General features: G+C 38.1%; 1 protein-coding gene across 1 annotated transcript in view; it reads right to left on the bottom strand.

Annotated features, from left to right (window-relative positions):
• The window catches only part of LOC112058263 (dedicator of cytokinesis protein 9), a 74755-nt gene that overhangs the window by 46639 nt on the left and 10876 nt on the right, over positions 1–17240 (bottom strand). The window contains exons 10-29 of the mRNA XM_024098973.2: positions 16101–16345; positions 15291–15490; positions 14769–14889; positions 13952–14224; positions 13076–13192; positions 12806–12988; positions 12341–12478; positions 12025–12220; positions 11785–11855; positions 10871–11030; positions 9906–10145; positions 9220–9337; positions 7869–8012; positions 7406–7623; positions 6383–6619; positions 5637–5797; positions 3441–3561; positions 2740–2835; positions 1619–1749; positions 985–1126 (exon numbers count right to left, since the gene is read on the bottom strand). Coding sequence (XP_023954741.1) covers positions 985–1126; positions 1619–1749; positions 2740–2835; positions 3441–3561; positions 5637–5797; positions 6383–6619; positions 7406–7623; positions 7869–8012; positions 9220–9337; positions 9906–10145; positions 10871–11030; positions 11785–11855; positions 12025–12220; positions 12341–12478; positions 12806–12988; positions 13076–13192; positions 13952–14224; positions 14769–14889; positions 15291–15490; positions 16101–16345 — 3312 coding nt within the window. The remainder of the gene's footprint in view (positions 1–984; positions 1127–1618; positions 1750–2739; positions 2836–3440; positions 3562–5636; positions 5798–6382; positions 6620–7405; positions 7624–7868; positions 8013–9219; positions 9338–9905; positions 10146–10870; positions 11031–11784; positions 11856–12024; positions 12221–12340; positions 12479–12805; positions 12989–13075; positions 13193–13951; positions 14225–14768; positions 14890–15290; positions 15491–16100; positions 16346–17240) is intronic.

Genomic DNA, 17240 nt, shown 5'->3' with positions numbered 1-17240 from the left:
TTTGAATTTCATAAATAATCTTTATGTAAGATTAGTTAAAAACATAAACAGTATACATCCATACTAAAATTAGATATGCGAAAGTACCCAAATCTGTCAATCTGTCTGTCTCTTTGTCTGTTACGTTTTCGTAGCTTAATACTGAATATGTTTTTTTTATTCATTACAAATTAGACCTTGACTACAATTTCACCTGATGATAAGTGATGATCAATCTAAGATGGAAGCGGGCTGACTTGTAGGAGGAAGAAAATCCACACCCCTTTCGGTTTCTACACATTTATACACGCTAAATCGCTTGGCGGTACGTCTTTGCCGGTAGGGTGGTAACTAGTCACGGCTGAAGCCTCCCACCAGAATTTATAAAATTATGCATCGTTAGTCCAATCAATGACACGCACTACTTTATTTTATCAGCAAAGCACGCGAGCATCGTGAAATGTAGTATTAAGTCTCTGTGATTAAAGACAACCCTAACGTTGTCTGAATAGATATAATAATAATAAGAGTTGTATGTGAATAAACCGATAGGCTATTAATTTTGTTCGAACTGAATTGCGCCGTATTGTGTCGTATCGAGAGTCGCTATTTATTTAAATGACGTTGCGATGAATCTTCTGTACTTGTACATATTATATATTCTGTGGTTGTAGTTCCTTACCTTACCTTATCAGCCGATAGACGTTCAAAGCTGGACAGAGGCCTCTTTCATGGACCCATAAGGACAACGGTCTCGAGGCGCCAGAATCGAGCTACCCCCAGCAACCCGCTTGATATCTTCGATCCACCTAGTGTGGGGTCGACCAACACTGCGCTTTCCGGTGCGGGGTCGCCATTCTAGCACCTTGGGACGTCGCCGCTGAGTGACATTGAGCCTTCTAATAAGGCCCATAGTCAGCGACCAAGTCTCGGATCCGTAGGTCATCCACTGGCAACACACACTGTTCGAAGAACTTCGTCTTCAAGGACTTGGGTTGTACTTACCTTCGTCTATCTTGAGGCCGCTCTCGTCGGGCGGTATGTTGAGGGAGAGGTCGCCAAACACCTCGGCGCCCCAGCTCTGCGTGCCGCGCAACTTCAAGTACTCGGCTATCAGCGCCGCTATGTGTAGGTGACAGCACATGGCCTGCAAGTGTTTGTCGTAATTAATATGATGAATGTTACATGTTTTGTAGGTTACAGGTTTTCCAATAATCCAAATCCTATTAAAAAGAAGAGGGAATTTCTGAATAAATTATGGAGATTTTTTAATTTATTTCTTTGACTTTTGACTTTTAAATAATGGTTTTAGGACTACTTTCAAAACAAAAATAATAGTTATACATAAAACACGCAAGTCATATAGCACGGACGGGACAGAATTTACGACTACGTTTGTTACGTCTTGTTCCGCTTCGTATGCAGTTGCTCCGCGTGCTTTGATTTTTTTAAATTCATTCGATACACCCTGTCCACTAAATAAGGTGCAGTAAGTTTATGCAGTTCTTTTGGTGGATTCATTCACGGCTCTGCTATCTTGCTCTGATCTAGTATATAAGTACCCTAAGAGCTGGTTTCTACTTGTCCGCTGCTTATCCTCGTCGTGGTCGTTACATACCTCGCCGTGGTCGTTACGTACCTCGTCGTGGTCGCAGTGGCGCGCGTTGTGCTCCGCGAGCGTAGCCAGCCACGCGTGTCGCAGGCGCGGCGTGGCGCGGCACGACGCGGCCAGCGCGTGCTGCAGCTCGGCCAGGTGTACGCTGCCGGCTCCTACAAAGGGGTCGTTCCATATATAGTTAAAATAGCGTTTATATAATACTAGCGGACGCCCGCGACTTCGTCTGCGTGGAATTTAGTTTTCCACAAATCCCTCGGGAACCATGGATTTTTCCGGGATAAAAAGTAGTCTATGTGTTAATCCAGGCTATAATATATCTTAATACCAAATTTCAACTAATTCGGTTCAGTAGTTGAGGCATGAAAGAGTAACAAACATTCATATCATAAAAATTATCAGTTTTCGCAAATCTCGGGAAACCATGGATATTTCGGGATAAAAAGTAGTTTGTGTTAATCCAGAGTAAAATCTATTTCCATTCCAAATTTCAGCTAAATCTCTTCAGTAGTAGCGGCGTTACAGAGTAACAAACATCCAAACATCCATACAAACGTTTATAATATTAGTAGGATTATAAGCCTATTTTAACGATCCACCAGTGTCAGGCCTCCCTTTAAAGAATGGGGGATATGTAGCTTAGATCTATCACGCTGCTCCAATGCTGGTAGCCGGGTCATTATCAACCCATATTGAGGTCACTGCTGAGTCAATGAGAGGGGTTAGGCCAATAGTCCACCACACTGCCCGACGCGGATTGGCAGACTTCACACACGCAGACAATCAAGAAAATTCTCTGGTATGCAGGTTTCCTCACGATGCTTTCCTTCACCGTTTGAGACACGTGACATTTAATTTCTTAAAATGCACACAACTGAAAAGTTGGAGATGCATGCCCCAGACCGGATTCGAACCCACATATCCACTGGGCTATAAAGCCGCGGCATTATATTAAAAGTAAAGAAAAAAAAAAATTTTAACGTAGCCTGTCAATATCTTGTATAGTCCGATCCAGGAATTTGTGATCAGAAGCCACATAGACAAACCACAGGAGAGACAAACTGGAGCAAAGTAAGACGAGTACTCAATAAGAATGAATTCAATACACAAGTCACAAATAAATAGTAATAAGCAAAGAAACAAACCAGCGCCAGCGCTGCCGCCCACGCCCGCGAGCCGCGCGCGCGCCCCCACCACCGTGCGCACGCGTCGCATCAGCTCCGCGACTTCACTGGATAAACCTGAAAATTGCCAAATGTTAATATAGAATACTAGTAGACGCCGCGCAGTTTCACCCGCGTGGTTCCCGTTCCCGTAGGAATACGGGGATAAAATAGCCTATAGCCTTCCTCGATAAATGGGCTATCTAACACCGAAAGAATTTTTCAAATCGGACCAGTAGTTCCTGAGAATAGCGCGTTCAATCAATCAAAACGAACAATCTCTTCAGCTTTATAATATTAGTATAGATAAGTACTAGCAGATGTGACTTTCGGCAGTTTCTGTATGTACATCATCATCATTCAAATTCATTTATTTCAATTAGACTTAGTTTACAAATACTTTTGAAACGTCAAATTATGTCATGATTTAATTGTAGTAATTAAAGTCGAAAACTTAAAATCGAAAATATAGTTGAGAAACATAATCAGTATATTTACAAAATCTTACACTGAACCATCAATATTTTGTATAGTTATGGGGTTGGACTCAGATTTTAGAAATCTTAAGATAGATCTCAGCCAGTTAAGACATTGTCAATCCTACTAAACCACAGTCCTAACAGTCCTTACGATTGAAATTGAATATTGGTCATAATAAATACCTTTATAAAAAAAAATCTTACCAGTTCCTTTCATAGCTTTGTCGCCCGTCGCAAAACAATTAATCACTGAGAGCGACTCTTGAAAACGCTTACAGTTCAGTGCTGTAGAGTTATCTAGCAATTTGGAGACAGCTATGATAACCTGTGTAGATAAGATACAGACAAAATTATTTGATAATAATTTATAATAATAGAAAACAAATGAGATTAATTTGATAACTATCGACTAATCCGTTTAAATTTGCCTCGTTGGTCCATTGGTTAGCATAATATGTAGTTTTAGATCATAAGGTCTTGGGTCCAGGCTATGAAATACTGAGTTTTTTGTTTTTACTAGAATTTTTCAAGGCGAATTTTTAGCTTGGAGTTGAAAAATTGGTAGTGGAACACCCCAGTGTCACAGAGAGCACATCAAGCCGTCTTTCTCGGCCATACACCGAGAGTTTGCGATAGCCAGACAAACCTCATTTTAGGAAGGCTGTAAGTTCGTCAGCCTATTAGCCCAATAGGTATGTGTGATCGCCAATGGAGTTTGGAAAGCGATGGCTATGGAAGGGGACAGATTCCCCTCCAGCGCCCAAGTAGCTTCACCACTATCCACTCATAGACTACAAGCCCTTGAGCAAAAATTACATGTGAAATGAACCAACCTGAATAACGCTTAGAACATGGGGGTGAAACTTCCGCACAGTTCGCTTACGTAAAATATTTTGTATGAAGTGCTGTCTTCCAGCGCTCACGGTACAAAAACTTAAGCGAAGTTTTCTCAGGCACAATATAGATGGCACGCATGAAGCACATTATTTGATTAAAATCACTCCTGTTCAAACTATGAAAATTTTAAAAAATATAGTTTCAAATATGACAGTTTAGCTGTCTTTGAATTTTTTCTGTTGTTGCTATAGTGACATGTTGTTTAAAACTTGGTGACAGTGGTGAACGAAAAATATTAAAATAAGATGTAATCGGTACAAATAAGTGATTATAATGGGTATTACTTGTGGATTTGGTGTGCATAGTTAATAATAACCATGGAACATGCTCGACCACCTTCGGAACTATGCTCAGAAGGCGGCCCGGTGTGTCGCGAAACGGCGTGGCGAAAATGTCGCCAGCAATTTTACGTGTTCTTAAAGGTGACCAGTGTGTAGATGTTATCAGTGGTTATTTATAATCATAAACGTCAATATTCATAGTTGGTGCACTAATGTTATCAGGCTGCTGAAGTGCATTAAGATATTCTCATAATCACAAAAGAAAAAATAAATCGTTGAATAATAAGAATCTTCTTTTCTTTCTTTGATTAAAAATCCTTGAATATTTGAAGGATTATTGCAGTTTGTTTTCCTTATTTCTATATATTTATAAAATTTGGCAATTTTAAATATTTGGGTACATTAGTATTATATAGTGAAATAGGTGATTTTGTAAATATTATGTTTATGTTAAATTTTTTTCATTAATAATATATAAGAATTAAGGAAAACAAACAGCAATAGTCATACAACTAAAATATAGATTGTACTCGTAGAGAGAACGCCATCTATGGGTAGCCAATAAATCTAATTAGAATGCGCCATCTAGTGATCACGGTACATAATTTTTTTAACTGAAATGAGAGTTGCGTATCTATCTCAATATATAATGTATCATCTATGGCTTAGAAGGCTTACTATATCAGAAAATAACCCTGAGCACTATACCGTCATTTCTGAGCGGTACAGGTGAGTACGCAAGTGAAGAGTAAGTCTTGCGATTCTTATCTTTCGACTCCTGCGCTGGAAAAATGTACGGCGTTTACGGGTAAAGTATCTGTATATGTGTACAAAAGGAATTTCACAAATGCCGTACAGTAATAAATGACCTATTTTACTTCTGAAATTGTCGACAGTTAAGTTTGTTCTGACTTCCGGGACCACCATTTTAGTACGGCACTAGGATTTTCGACAATTATTTTTAATCATCTTTAACACTATAACAAAGCCGTACAATTAAAACTAGTCGTAATTTATCATTTGTACCTGAGAAATTCCTTTCACTCGCGTACTCACCACTGTATCGCTCAGAAATGAGGACATAGTGTTCAGAGTTATTTTCTGTTATAGTAACAGCCTTCTAAGCGTCATTCACGTTGGCTCATTTCACAGGTCATTTTTTTTCAAGGTCTTGTAGTCTATCATTATACCGGCACAGGTGCTGTCACCTAACGAGACTTACCTGCAGGTGCACTCTAGTGAGGTTCCCCCCCGTGCCGTGCTGGAAGTTGGCGCGCATGAGCAGGTACAGGGCGGCCGCCGCCTCGCGCCGCAGCCACGCCGCGCGCGCCTCGCACAGCTTCACCACCGGACTCACTATACCGGCGCAGAGCGTGCTGCCACCTAATTAAATCACGCGGTTATTTTATCTCTCACAATTCTATTTGCATACTAGCGTACGCCCGCGACTTCGACCGCCCTTAGACGTCTTTAACCCAGCCCTTACATTACGGTTTCCCAACATTTCCCTTCACTGCTCTGCTCCTATTGATCGTAGCGTGATGAAAATTATACTATAACCTGCCCAGGAGTATGAAGAATAATTGTACCAAGTTTTGTTAAAATCCGTCGAGCAGTTTTTTTTTTGTATAACGAACATACAGACAGACTAAAATTTTACTGATTTCATTTTCGGCATCAGTATCGAATGACTTCTCTACAGATTTATTATAAGTATAGATGTAGATTAGCTCTATACTTACGACACCACAGCGCCTTCGCCGGCGAAAACCAAAACCCCGATTTCTTACGGTGACCCAGTTGAGGAATCCTCAACCTTCAAGACTTAGCTTAGCCCAAAAACTCATCGGCATCTAAGCTAAGGTCTCACATTCATCCAACTCTCGTGTTCAAATCTGGCAGAGCACACTCAAAAAAAGCAATTTTCCGACCTTGCTTATCAAATAACTATTAATACTAGTAACGTACCTTCAAACAGCGTTTCTGAATACTGATTGATATACGCTCGTAGTGCGGCGAATAAGTGTTTATACAGCGTGTCACTCTGCGGGTACAGCAGCAGCTTGAGGTATGGCTTGGCGGCCACGCCCTCCGCCACGCCGAGGTTCCTCATGAAGAGGCACGCGCGGTCTATGATCGTGAGCCCGACCTCCGTGGCTAAGCAGCCCGCAGACAAAACCGCGTGTTCCGACAATGTTTCTAATTCTGTGAATTAAATGGACTTTTGATAGAATGAAATATTATCTATTACTCATTTATTTCAATTAATTGATGGATATTAGTCTCGCTACATTTCTAAAATGGCTTTACTGATTCTAATTTTAATTTTACATGCAATCTTAGGTGGTACTTCTACCAGCAAAAGAAAAAGATAAATTGTCGACCAAAATGTAGCTAATTACTAGTGTGGCCTTGATCTTATAATTGCATAGACAAATCAATTTATTTAAATTTGGAATGTATAAATAATAATATTGAGTATGATTAATTAATATAAAAACCGTGAAATAAAATAACCAACACACACGAATTCAAATAAACCGTTTTCTTTCTAAATACTTGAATTTTGATCATGCAAAATGAAGAGATCATGTAGTCAGGATCTCATTTATGTAAATTTAGGAATTTACATAATTGGCGACCGTGACAGGACTTAACACGCAATTAGCTATTACCTACATTTTGGCGTTAACACGCTCTCTGTTTTGTTGCGAAAGGTATAAAAGAAAAAGGCCTAAAGGACTAAGAAGCCTAGTCCTTTATCGCCTATACCTTATAGGAGTATGCCTAGGCCTTTTTCTTGGTGGTAACGGTTACTTAAAATTTTATAAAAGGAACTTTATGACGTTAGTCATACAAAAAAGTATGCCAGGAGGGAATATCGCAATAGTGCATCAAATAGAATTTGCTTTGAAGCTATTGCAATTTTAGATTAATAATGAATTTACGGCTTTCAATTAAATAAATTAATTTTATAGTACAAAAACTTACCAGTTGTGACCGAAGTATTGACTAGATTTTCCCTATTGACTGTGTTATTTTTCTCGACAATGATAGGTGGTTCTTTAGAGAAGTCCGGTGGGCTCATCCTAGCGGGCAGAGTCCTAGCTTTCATCGGCTTAAGCTTTCCGTTACAATCCGGCGATGGCACTCGCAGCTCTGTTAGAATCTTTTTTCGGCCCACGTATTGGAACTGTTCTGCACATATTCTAAAAAATGAGGTTTAATTTTTAAGTGTGCTAATTTTTATGATCGAACCTACCTATTCTACAATGTCCGAAAATAAAGTTCGCATCTAGGGCATGTAGCTAAGTGGCAAGTCCAATCTCTTTCTACAAACGCTAAAGCTTATATCGCCAGTCTGTTGTCTATTTGTCTACGTCACGTTGTTTTAGTTGTCTACGTCAAACACTAAAATAGTCACACCCATTAGTTTAAGTTGTATAATACTTACTCTAAAACATTAAAGAACGCGTGCTGTTGCGCCTGAGAATGCGTCCGCCACCACTCCACGAGGCGGTCCTCGTCCAAATACTTCAACACAAACAGGAAACACATAAGCACATCGCGCACCTCCTCCGCGGACATCACACCGAATCTGGACAACACAACTGAGTTAGTACGGAATCTTCACGAACACAAACTAATCTACAACATAATTGTTTAACCCATTCGATGCGGCGACTTAATATCATAGTTAGATGCGGGAAACTTTCCATGCTTAGATCGATTAGCGAGATCTCCACCCTATGTCGGCCTTTTAGGCCTACATACTCCCGGATTACTAGCCAATTCATATTATTTCATATTATTAGCCGTTCGGCAAAGACGTATCCCCAAGCGAGTTAGCGTTCCAGTACGTTGTCGTGTAAAAAACCGAAAGGCGTGTGGATTTTCGTCCTCCACCTAACAAGTTAACCCGCTTCCATCTTAGATTGCATCATCGCTAACCATCAGGTGAGATTGTACTCAAGGGCTACCTTGTAAATAATAAAAAAAATCCGAGGGCCCTGACTGTGTTCACGGTAAGCGACAGATACCACACAATGGAGGCCATGACCTCCGAACTGTCTCCCCACACCCCGACGGTTGTGACAGAAGGATACTCAGTCAGTCTTGAAAAATCAGCATGCGGTTGACATTTAAAGCACCGAGTATAAAAAGGCAATTAATTTCTTATTACACGTTTGACCCCACACTTACCCACACAAGCCTACACTTGATTATGAATTCAAAATGTGACGTGTGCCGCACAGAAATGGGTTTAACGAGATAAGAGATGTTACCAAAGAGTTTCAAGTAAGCCTAAGATGTGCTTCTCGAGACGAGAGAAAGACAAATGGTCGACCAATAGTGGCCGAATCGGAAACATCGCTCTCTTTCGATATGTTGGGGCGAAAGAGATGGGACTGGGACAACTCTGTCGCGATTGGTCAACATTTGTCTTTTTCTTTTCACGAAGTTTAACGCATTTCAGACCAAAAAATTTTAGTAGTTATAGACAAAGGCATAATAGGACACTTTCACAACTAAGTCCTCAAAATTTAGGTTAGTTGAAATTCTAATAGCTTTTGGAAGTACAAAGAAAAGGAGAAACAGAAATAAATGTTTACCTTTATTATGAAACACGACTAAAACTAACGTGACACAACGTCGGAGTATTCCCGACTAGTTTCGATCCATACGAAGCCCTTAGTCATGAAATTGTTAGTGCAACGGGGCACGATCCAAACCTTTTTAGTTGTTTTTCAAAATAAATTTATATGAATTAACACTCAAGATAGTTTAAATTCTAAAATGTTTACCTGTTGACTTGGTCACCGATCTCGCTGAGATCTAGTCGAGTGTTCCGCGGCAACGAATCGCCGCCCGACATCGTCGACACTGACTCTAGAGAGCTTTGCGACATGCTATTCGCGTTATCTGCGGACATAAGTGTTTATAAAGCCACCGCTACCACTACGACAATCATATATAAACGAAAAAAAAGCGAACTTAGTTATAAAAATATATTTAATACTAAAAAAATACAATTAAAAAATATAGTTTTACTTGTTTGCCAAAAACTATCTTATGCAGGTAAGCTTAAAGCTAAAAAATCTGAAGATATCCACAATTCATATTGTTATAAAATAAAAACGTTTCAAAAAAGTTTTTAAGCATAGTTATAGATCAGTTGCTGCATTCGTCTGAATTCATCACAGAACTTATTTCAGATATATGTATATTACTTTTTGCATCACTCATTGAATTTCAATTTAAAACAAAATAATGTCAAATGTTGACACTTGACTTTATCTCTCAAAAGATAAAGGCCGGTCGCATACACTCATTTTTCGTATACGGAAAACGGATTCGGTAAACAAATACGAAAAATAAGTGTATTCGGCCAGCTTTATTTACTGAATATCGCAAATAACAGGTTGTAAAAGTAATGAATGTCATCTGAGGCTATAAAAAATTTCAACTAAAACAATAAATATACACTCACCTTTTCCATACAAATTGTTACTGATAACAGGGGGTTCCTTAAAGTGTGCAGAGTTCCTTATGGGCGTGTGATCGAAGTGCAATGTTAGTCTGTTCCTCCGTGGCGTGCTGTTGGCGGAAGCGACGTCTTTCTGCGTGCTGTTCAGTGCTGCGTTAGTGGTCGCGTCGCCGTCTACTTTGTCGAATCCGTTCTCTAGCACTGGACTAGCAAGAGTCTTAGTTACTAGACGATGTGCGTTATCTGAAATTATATTTTACTGTGAGCTAACAAGAACCTTTTCGACGCATATTTTAGTAAAAGAGAACAAAGGACCTCCACTCTGAGTATCTGAGTCCTTGGTTCGGCGGAGTACCTTTGGTTTTGAAGAAAGGCAGAGGTGGGATCTGGACAGTCGTCGTGAGTAACTTAAGGCCAAGCCACCCTCCAATATCTCATACTATTTCTATTTATATTCTATTGCAAATAATTTAAATAAATGTATGGAAGTTTTATGTACAAAAAAAGTCCGCAACATCGTATATATCTTCCATATTTTAGCAGTAATAATACCTTTTTTGTTTTAATAAATTATTTAATGCATATACTTAAGTTTACGTCGTTATTTATACATCGAAACTTAAATCCTTATCAAAATAAATATTTTATAATCACCAGGATATTATAGAGATAAGATTTGCCCTTTACAGTATATTAATTAGTAATACAGTTTCGGAGATAATACAAAATTTCTAAAAGACGCAAAAATGCAGCTATATGACGCCTCGTGGTTTTATCCGCGTAGTTACCGTTCCTGTGGAAATACGGGGAGAAAACATAAAGAGGCAATGTTTCAGTGGTTGTAGGCGGGGTCATTAGAAATCCATGTTATTTGCAAGTGTCATAGGGTATATTGAATCCCCGTATTCTCACGGAAGGGGAACAACACGGGGGCAACCACCGAGCGGAGTAGTAAATAATGAACTCACCGAGCACAATGTTGAGCCAAGGCGCGTATAGCTGCGCGAGGCGCGCGCGCGTTTGCCGCGTGCGGTAGCGGTCGTCGTGCTCGTGCTTCGTGAGCAAGTTGCGGAGCACGCTCAACGCGGAGCGGCGCTTCTGAGGCGCCTCGCGTAGAGATTGCTCCACCTGGTTAGACGATAGAATAAAAAAAAGGAAAGTGCAAGAATTATACTAAAGCCATACTCAAGGAGTACAGTTTACTAACAAACAAATTAAAAATGAGGGTATAAATCACTAGTCATTTCACACCTAATTATAATTATTTTTAGCTTGGTCTTAATTTAATGAAAATAAATTTGATTAATAAGCCTATAACAACAATACATAATTTAAAATAAAAAATTTATGAAATGACTTGCGTTTTCTACCCTCATTTCAGAACAATGAATGGCTTTAGTAAAGATTTTTCATGATCATAATAATTTGCGAGAAATAATACAGTCCCTGATCCCAGGAGCAAAATATTTATTGGTGACAATTGTGGAATATCTTGTGGGCAGATTTTCTTTTCAAGCTACCTTTCAGACTATGGTACTGATAAAAAATATGCCTTCAAATCATGTGCTTACTTTGTCGGACAATTTCCAGGAGGCTTTTTGTTATGGGACGGCCTGTTAGATTGGCCATGAATATTTTATTCCAGGGCTGAATCTATTGACTCTGATAATCTACTTATCTTATCTATGCTAAATCCTTGAAAGGGGTTTAGAGCGCGACAATGCTCAAATAATTCTACGTAATCTCTTAAATAATTAAACTAATCTTAAAACATGAAAGTTTGTGTGTGTATTAACTCTGCTTAATAACAAAGTACGAATACTTTGAAAGTTTTAAGATTTTTATAATTATTTATACTATGTATGTATAATTTCCATTTTACCTGTCTAAGCAGTATCCCAGCAAGAAAATGCCTCATAATAAACTCGTCAGTCAGTCTTAATTTCGCAGGATCTAATTGCAGAAAACAAATAAAGATTTTAAAATACAACAAATAATAATATGTATTGTAACTGTTTATGAGACAGAGTAAAAAAAAATACAGATTATATGTATAATAAATTAACATGAGGATTTTTTTAATTATTATTAATCTCACAACTATACCATTAATAGCAATCACCTTCATCAGAATCTTTGGCTAGTTTGTTTGTTTGTAGCGGCAAGTTGAAAGGAACATAGTGCTCATGCGAACAGATAGTCTGCAAAAACGTAAACTTGAAGTCAAACAACGCTTTAGGGTCGCAAGTTTTGAACTTCTCCAAATATTTCTTCACTTGGCGAAACACGAAACCTCTGTCCATGAATGAAAGGCAAGACTGAAACAAATTAGAAAGATTTCTCTATTATACATACTTTTACACTAATATTTTTAAAGAGGAAATATTTGTATTTGTGTATGTAAAAAAGTATAAGAAGAAAATAAATAAATGACTCACTTTGAGAAATATCGCAAGATTCTTGTTAAAGATATGCGTTTGCATTGGCTGTTGTAATATGTAAGACGGCTCAACTGTAGTCACTAACTTGTCAATATTCTCCATCAAATCGCTATGAAATCTCTCATTTCTAGACATCTGAAATATAACGATTATTATCAGTCATGGAGGATTTTATGCAAAATTGGTTTTATTAATAACAGGCTTCCAAAAAGGCGGCGGTCCTATGTTATATCATCCTGTTTATACCATAAACATTTAGGATTTTATGCAGTGCTGTGGTCCTCAGTAAAACGGCTTAAATTAACATGCCCCTGACTTAGCACTGCCTTTAAACCGCTCAGTTATAGTAAGTAAAGTGCTTTTGAAAAAGGTTGAATTTTTTTTATTCATAACTTGATCTTGAAAACAATAAACAGGGTCACTGGCAAAAGCAATTTTGCCAACGATAGAAGTTAAACTAACCTTAATCCGGCCAGTGTTGATCAAGTACTGTGCCATGCTCTTGATGATGATATCAAAGAAGAAACTGGAGTACTGCATGAACTTGTGACACAGCAGGAAGTCCTGCTGGTTAGGGTCCACGAACATGTGCATTGGTGCCGTCAATACTGTATGGAGTTTGAATTCCACACAATTGAATACATACTAGAAAAAGAAAAAGAAAATATAATATTAATGTCAGACAGAGGGAAACGACTTTAGTTTCATATTATGTAGAGAAAACATACATACCTTAACATAGCTGTCCACTAGATCTTTCCTTCCATAATCGTGTATCAAGTGAACAAAATGTACGATTAATTTTACGACTTGGAATCCCATATCCTGTGTGTAACCTTTTTCAATTGTCTAAAAAGAAAAGTGCTTACATTAATAGGATACTTTTATTTATTATTTTATTAGAAATGCTTCAAAAGTAATTAAATGGATTAAGATCCTATGATAGTCAGACATATCTCATTTTATGAAAGCCAAGGGTTTGGTGACTGAAGATCATGACTTCAGTCACCTCATAATACCCCATAGAAAATATTTTAAAATCACGATTTTTATTGATCCTTGAAACTTTATTTTGCTATCTTCTAGTCACGAGCCAAACTCCATAATTGGCTACCACATGTTACGAGTTCCTCGAATACGGGTGGTATTTACATTCATTATTTATTTTATATTGCTATAAAAAGGAAGTATTTGTATACAGTTGCTACGACAGTGATATTATAAATAAAAGGGTATTTGATGATTTGAGTTCAGTTCTTTGTTAGGCAGCGTGCACGCCGTCACGCTGCTAGTTGCGTTAATGATTTTTGCAATGTTTTGTGATGTAATTATTAATCATAAATTGTGGACATGGAGAACATGTCGGGCAGGGGAGGTAAGTGTTAATGCATTTTAAATGGATCCCATAAACTTATACCCTAGGTCACAAGTCCTGCTTGAGATGTTTCCTCTACCACATAACGATGGTACAATCACTGTCGCTGCTACCCGTCACGTTATTTATCTATGGCAGGAGAAAGGACTGGCGAATTTTCTGCCTTTATAAAATGTCTAGCTATGCAGGATCACGTTGTAAAGGTTTTAAGCGATTTTATAATAGGAACTTACCATGAGATCAAACAGCTGATTAAATATCGTCGGTAGGAACGCTACAAGTGAACTCAAGTTGATTGCGTGTGCAGCCTTAAGGGCGTTACACACGTCGTGCCAGGGCGGCGGGGAAGGTGAAGTGGGGGGTGAGCTAGTTTTGACCAGCCTCTCTATTTGAGCGAACAGATTGTGTAGATGCACATCTCGGGTAGCTACAGTTGAATCGAGTATAAGATGGCATCGGAATAAAGGCTTCTCTCCTTCCACCCATACCACTTCTGGACCTGTATTCTGTTGGACAAAAAATATTATGCAATTGTCCAATATTCTGCAAATGTTTTGTTCATCATTAAGGCCAGGCCTCCTTCTTTGTAGGCGAGGAGATATGGAGCTTAGAGCTTTTACGTTGCACCAAAAGGTGTTTATATCATTATAGCTTATTCTACCTAGTATAGTACTGGAGTTTCAAGCGAATTAACTGACAAACAAGAAATAATTTAAATAATTCTTTTTTATAAGTATTGTTAAAATTTTAAAAAAAAAAACATTTTTTTTTTTTAATTTTTACAAACAAGAACTGGAAGACCGGGAGAACAACATGAGCGGCGGAGGGTAGTGGTAATTGATTGTCAAGGAATTTCTTAACCCTACATCCACTGGTCACAAGTCCTGGACTTTGCTCGGAGTTTTTCCCTTTGTCACGCGATGAACCAGCACCCGCACGGTGAATTCATGAATTGCTAAGATATATATAAGTATGTATAAATATCTTTTATATTTTAAAATTAATTGAAATTAAAATAATAAATAAGGTTTTTATATAAATATAACTTACCCCTTTTCCAAGCCCTAGCGGTTGGATAGATAAATAACCAGATGGCAAATGAGTGGCAATGGGTAAGTTGACAATTTCGTCAATGAATTTATCATTTTTCAATAATGGAACCCACGCATACCTGAAATCAAAAAAATAGGATGACTTCTGAAAAACAGACTCAGCTAGAAGTTATTTTTGTTACAATCATTCTACAGTCTATACTAATATTATAAAGAGGTAAAGTTTGTATTATTATAAAGGGTAATCTCTGAATCTACTGACCTACTGAAAATTCTTTTACCACTAGAAAGCTATATTTGTTAGTGTCATAGGCTATATTTTATCCCCGTAATCTCTTGGGAACGGAAACTACGAGGGCGAAAACACGGGGCGTCGGGTAGTATTGTATATAACTAAACTCCGTTTTCTCATATATCTAAATACAGTACAACAATGAAGATGCATGGTTTTTTAAAGGTAACCCAGTGGGAATCGGCTTGCATGAACTTTTCGCCGCTGCTAAATACCCAGTTAACTTACCCAATGCATGTTTCTACGTTGGTATCATTCTTCTTGGCAAGATCGCACGAGATGTGGTGAAAGGTGAACAGCAAATGGTGAGTTGGTGTGATAGTCGCCGGTAGACGGATCTTTGCCTCATCGCTCCAGTTGGGATTCGTGTTGTGGTGAAGAACCGAGCAGCGGTACTGTGACGTCATGCCAATGCGGCCGTATATAACCTGGTAATTAAAATTAGAAATTAAAAAAAATAGTTAAATAAAGCATTACAAGGATAGCAGGGGTGCCTATACTATTTTTAACCGACTTAAAAACCGAGGAGTTTCTCAATTCAAAATTTTTAATGTTTGTTACCTCAAAACTTCGTCATTTACTTGACAAATTTTGTCCCATTTAATTTTCGTGACAATCGGTTTACTAATTTTGTGTTAAAATCAAAATAACTGAAATATGTGTTTGAAGTTGGTTCCATTTTTATGTTTAAAGATTATTATATATTATTATTGGAATCCTCGCTATTTAATATTAAAAACTTCACGTGATCAACAGTTGCAGTGCAGTTGAATAGAAGCCACCGTTACTTTGCGAAAGTTCACACTATATACACTATTTAAGAAGTGCAGTAATGAACCAAGGTATTTACTAGTAACAGACAAAATACCAATATTAAAATAAGTTCAAAATAACATAAATTAGACCATAGAGAATAGACAACTCTCTATGTACATATAAAACTATAAACCTCTCTGATAACCCTCCATCCAAAAATTATCTGTACTAACTAAAAAATAAAATTCATTCTAAGTAAAACGTAAAGATATAATTTTTCACCTGTAATGGCTTTACATCACCGACATCACTCTCTTTCAGTTCTATAGAACAGGCAATGTTCCTCGCTCGGACGAACATTTTCTGCGACTCGAAATTCAAGGCCAGCGGTCGCACGTACAAATGGTGGATGTACGCTGCGTACGGCTGCTCCGCTTCCTGGTTCAACGTCGCCAGCTCTAGCGTGAGCGGCGATGTAGGTGGCAATGGATACGGTTTCAATGCTGCGTATGCGCTGGTCATACAATCTGAAAATACATATTGTAGAAAATAGTAGTCTTGAGACGAATTTGACGTCGCTCAATCTCGTGTTGGCTCGTGCCGACTTTAGGTGGCGCAACTTGTTTCCGTAAATAATGAGGAGTTAGAGAGGGGTAGCGATCGGTTGGCGGTAACAACTTGCGATATAAGGCGCTCGTCGTACGGTCGGCTTCAGTATGTTCGTGGCGTTCGAGCCGTCCACATTACTTGTTGTGAAATTCTTTATGGATTACTTGGGATAGACGGGGAGAGTGCATAGTGCTCAAAATATGGTAGTTAAAACATTGTGCACGCTTATGTGCTATTGAACCGAAAAACAATTTCCTGAATTTACTTTTTTGCCGAACCCTTAATCAATTCAGACATTGTAAGGTCCTAAGCTAATGTGAGCTGGGAATGAATCCTAAAAATAAACCAACTGATACACAACAGCGCTTTATTATTAGTTTTCAATTTGAGATTAATCATTTTTTTACATTAGAGGAGAGTACTGCCAAAATAACTATTAAATAAATTGTATTTGTTTATTTAATATCAATAAAAAAATCGTAACCATCTGTAGCGAAGAGTTCAAGCAAACCGATTCCCAGTTACCTTTTAAAAATCCATACATATTCATTGTTGTAATGAATATAAATATGTATGGTTGTATTCGAAACCGGAGTTTGTCTCACACTGTATGAATTTTATTGGGACGGTTTACCTTTATTTAAATCCATCCTTCGCCACTGGTAACCATAGAATATCAAAATATATTGAAAATAAATTTACATAATCGAGTTCTTGAACTAAACTACGCATATATATGTAACGTAGGAAAATTATGTCATAATCAGCAAAAACACTTAAGATAGCGCATGTAGTGGATAATACCCATGCTAA

The sequence above is a fragment of the Bicyclus anynana genome, chromosome 3, assembly GCF_947172395.1.
Source record: "Bicyclus anynana chromosome 3, ilBicAnyn1.1, whole genome shotgun sequence".
Lineage (NCBI taxonomy): Eukaryota > Metazoa > Arthropoda > Insecta > Lepidoptera > Nymphalidae > Bicyclus > Bicyclus anynana.
The sequence above is the reverse complement of the archived record's forward strand: the minus strand, read 5'-3'. Positions and strand labels throughout refer to the sequence as shown.